The following is a 4,168-nucleotide window of genomic DNA, read 5'->3' as shown; positions in this document are numbered from 1 at the left end:
TTCTGACCGCTAGGTGGATTAATTTAGGTTTTTTGAAATAAATTAAAAGAAAAATTTTAATTCTTGTTTTATATCTTTTCTTTAATTTTTTTCACAGTGTATACTTTTTTCGGAAGTAAAAAACTACTATTTTCAACTCTGCCGGAGACGTCATACCGATCAAACAAACCGTCCTGGCTCTTAAATTATTTTTGTTCATTAATACCATTTTTACACAAATTTACTTTTTTCAAAAATTAGTCGCGTTAAAAAAATATTACTAGAAAAGCTTCAACCAAATCGGAAATGATCGATTAACATCGATGTCCTATGTGGCTTGAAATTGCTTTACTGATACTGTAAATATCACTATGCAGTGTCGAGGCATTCGGGTCTTGAAGTAAAACAACAAACAGTTGTATACGTGGCGGTTTTACCCCATGTATAGTGGGCGACTTTACCCCCAGTGGAACATTTTCTTTTTTCACCGAAAAAGTAGTCAAAATTACAAGATTACTCACGGCCTTCGATGTTTCCGAAAGAAGACAGATTCAGGCAAGCGATTAATCGTATATTCACGAATAAAACAATAGATTTTTAGACAGAAAAACCGTTGCCGCGAAACAATAGCGCATTGACTGGTTGCCAGCTGAAAGGTTGTTTTTGATTATTTCTGTGACCGTTCGCGCACTATCAAAAAAGAAAGGGGTGCAAAATGTTATGTAATTATACTGTAATAGACATGTCAAAGAAATTTTCCAATTATGATATAACTTGGTAGTAAAACTACGGTGGGCGGTCTTACCCCGCTGGGCGGTCTTACCCTGTTTACCCCTAGATGCAAAATGTATATCGTGTCAGCGGCTGGCTATCTGTCCAACTTATACGCCCATGTTCTCGCACACAGCTGAAGCCGGAGGTCGCAGCGCACGGCTTAGCCGATGTCGCTGCTAGCCATCAGTGGATAGTGATAAAAAGTTCGTTAGCCAGACGGCAAGCTCGTTAGTGCGCTGGGTTGCTCATGGCATGGCGCAAAAATTGATTAACGGCGGCTCTGTGCCTCAGTTGAGCGCGCCCAATATAACCGGTGCGTACTCAAACGAGACTTCCGACTTTGGTGAGACCAGCTCGAAGCTGCTGGCCATTCTGGTGCTCGGTGCGGGAAGTCTCGTTGCAGGAATAGTGCCACTTTATTGCATCAAACAACGGCAACACGGAAACAGACCGGCAACGGCGATAACCGTGCTGCTATGTTTCGGCGCGGGCGTTCTACTAGCGACGGCGCTGGTCCACATGCTGCCCGAGGTCCGGCTCTTCCTGCCCCGATACGCGGAAGTGGTCTTCTGCTCGGGATATTTTTTGATCTACACCATTGATGAACTGGTTTATTTGTGCAGTGCGTTCAGTACAAAGAGCACCGATGAAAGCTCCGGCCACGTTAATTACTGTTACGACGATTCTTTCTCCATGCGGAGTAAAAGGTAAATTGAAATTGCTACTATGAAGTCTATTACCCAGCCTACAGTAACAGACTTGTGTTCATCTGCATGAGGTTTTTTTTCCTCCGTAATTTTACAATCAAACATCTCACGTATATAGGAAATTTCGACCGAAAAGTTGAACGGAAATATCTCGAGAGCATGCTTGTGTGCCACATGCTTGTTACTGTACGTGTAATCAGCCTGTGTAGGAAAAAGTTCATCTTGCGTACTATTTTCCAGTGAAGCGAACAATGAGAGCCCTCCAGAAGTCCAACCTCAGCCGGAACCGATGATGGAAAAAACAAACCAACCGCAATCGGCAACCGGTACGTTCAGCCTGCTGTTGGCCCTCTGTGTGCATTCGCTGCTCGAGGGACTGGCCATCGGAGTGCAGCGTTCTGCACCCAAAGTGATGCTGCTGCTGGGGGCTGTCGCTGCACACAAGTTCGTCGTCGCCTTCTGCCTGGGGGTGGAAATCGGCTCACAGAGAAGCAATCGCCAGGATCGGCACGCTTCCAGTGTGATGAAAATAGTAATATTTTCTCTCGGTTCCGTCAGTGGCATCGCCGTCGGTATGGCACTAGACGGTCTAGACGAGAACTTCAACAAGTTTGTAATACCAGTGCTGCAGGGCGTCGCCGGTGGAACGCTGCTGTACGTTACCGTGAGTGAGGTACTACCGCGTGAACGCGGAAAACGACTGCCGGAAACGGCGAGTGGGATTTGGCAGCTGCTGGCGGTGCTGGCCGGATTCACCGTGATGTCGTTACTCAGTCTAATTATTACCGAAGCGTGACCGGTTCTCGGTCGATCCATTGTGCGGCACAGACGATAAGCGACGACGATACGCAACTGGAACAGGTGGAACGAGATCGAGCTAATTCAATCTCACGGTTGACTGTATGAACAATCCGCTGAAAGCAAGCGTAGCAGCTTCAATCAGCGCTGCGTAGGCTATATTTATTTATGTTGTTGTGTTTTCGTAATGATAAAGTACATGATAATTTTCGGTTCGGAAGCAAGTCGTTTATTATTCATTGTTTTGAATACAAAATAAGGCCACGACAGAAAAGTCACTAAAATGTTTGTCGGTATTTGAGTTAAATTAACATCTTCACCACTGCTGTTTTCGCGTGTACGGGAACAAAACGAAGCTCTCCGATTAATAATTTACATATATATATTACTATGACCAAATACGTGACATCACACGATCAATTTGCAATTTCAAAACACGTCTCACTTTCTACAGTAGCACAAACAAAACCAGAAATTCAAAACAACAACTTGTTTAACTTCAATGGAGCGGTTTCGGTGTTTGTGGGAGCCAATTCACAAAGCACATATTTTCTGTACAATAATTTACTGTACATAAAGATGATACTGCACAACAAGCAGTGTATGATAATTCAAAATGAAGCCCACCATCAAGCCATGTTTGTTCATTGTGCAATGGGAAGCCCAATAAAGACATCCGCTTCAGAGTTTTATCACAAAGTGGTTAGCGTTACAGTATATAACTTCAAACTAGAAAAGGAAAAAGATTTTACCAGTTCAGTGAATAACTTACCTATGATGGTTTGTTTGATAGGCGGGCATGTTAAACTTGTGCTCTCAGGTGATTCAAGTTGTCACACCACATCCGTCCTACAGTCTTCAATTTGTTGAATACCCTGATGTATTCGCTCAACCCGATAATATGTTATTTATAATAAAGTTGATAATACAATATATTGTTATATTATTATATGATAAAATAAATAATAAACAAAAATTTCAGGATATAATTATGCATGTAATATAGACTGTCTATGGTACAGTGTGCGCCATAATTATTGCAACAAGAAACCATATTTTTCGTAAATAAGAGAAAACTTTTGAACTGAAAATAATTAATTGAGTGAAAACAATTCAAAAAACAACAACTCATTCAATGTGTTCTCTTTTAGCGCTGAGTGACACCTCGGGGACGCTTAGGATAAGTCTCGTCGGCGGACCGAATGTCATTTTGAAGAAATTCCTTTCAGCAAATTGGGCAAAGACTTCTTCAACTCGTCCAAACTTGTGTGTTTTCGTGAACAGGCCTTTGCTTCTAACATCACCCTAATCGAGAAGTTCATCACGTTGAGATCTGGCGAGTTTGGAGACCACTCATCCTTGGTGATGACAGAGGGAAAGTTGGAGTTTGAATCTTTAAAATTTGAAGTTATGCTCGAAATACCGTTTTTTGAATCTCAGCGCACTTTTTTTACCTCATTCATTTTTGGAAGCTTACTTACTTTTATGGCGATAGATCGTTGAGATCCTATGCCGAATCCAGAATACGTTTCCACAAAAGTCGGTCTTGGGCTGCTCATCTCCAGTCCCCCCTTACACCCGCTGCTCTGGTATCTTCGTCGACAGCACACATCCAGCGCGTGGGAGGGCTGCCTTGAAGTCGTCGGCCTCTATCCGGCTCTCTGCTAAATATTATCTTTGCCGGTCGCTCATCCGTTACAGCCCACTGTAACCTGCCGTGTTTCATCAGCTTGACAAAATCAGCTATTTGTATGCTTCGTACAGCTCGTGACTCATGCGCCTGCACCACATCTCATTTTCTAGTTTGCCTCCAAGTGTTGATTGCAGGATTCTACGCTCGAATACCCCACGCGCTCGTCGATCGGCACGATTCTTGTTCGTAGAGCGCCACCGAGAGGATCAGAGCCCTA

At 43.3% G+C, this 4,168-nt stretch overlaps 1 protein-coding gene across 1 annotated transcript; it reads left to right on the top strand.

The window, feature by feature from the left end:
• The first annotated feature begins 887 nt into the window (after positions 1-887).
• On the top strand, positions 888-3,343 carry LOC129729367 (zinc transporter ZIP1-like). The gene is made up of 2 exons (XM_055687890.1): positions 888-1,460; positions 1,701-3,343. The coding sequence occupies exons 1-2, from the start codon at positions 1,006-1,008 to the stop codon at positions 2,254-2,256; spliced, it is 1,011 nt and encodes a 336-aa protein (XP_055543865.1). The 5' UTR covers positions 888-1,005; the 3' UTR covers positions 2,257-3,343.
• Positions 3,344-4,168: the final 825 nt, after the last annotated feature.

This window comes from Wyeomyia smithii, chromosome 3 (assembly GCF_029784165.1).
Source record: "Wyeomyia smithii strain HCP4-BCI-WySm-NY-G18 chromosome 3, ASM2978416v1, whole genome shotgun sequence".
In the NCBI taxonomy this organism is placed as follows: domain Eukaryota; kingdom Metazoa; phylum Arthropoda; class Insecta; order Diptera; family Culicidae; genus Wyeomyia; species Wyeomyia smithii.
This window is presented reverse-complemented; position numbering and strand designations above follow the sequence as displayed.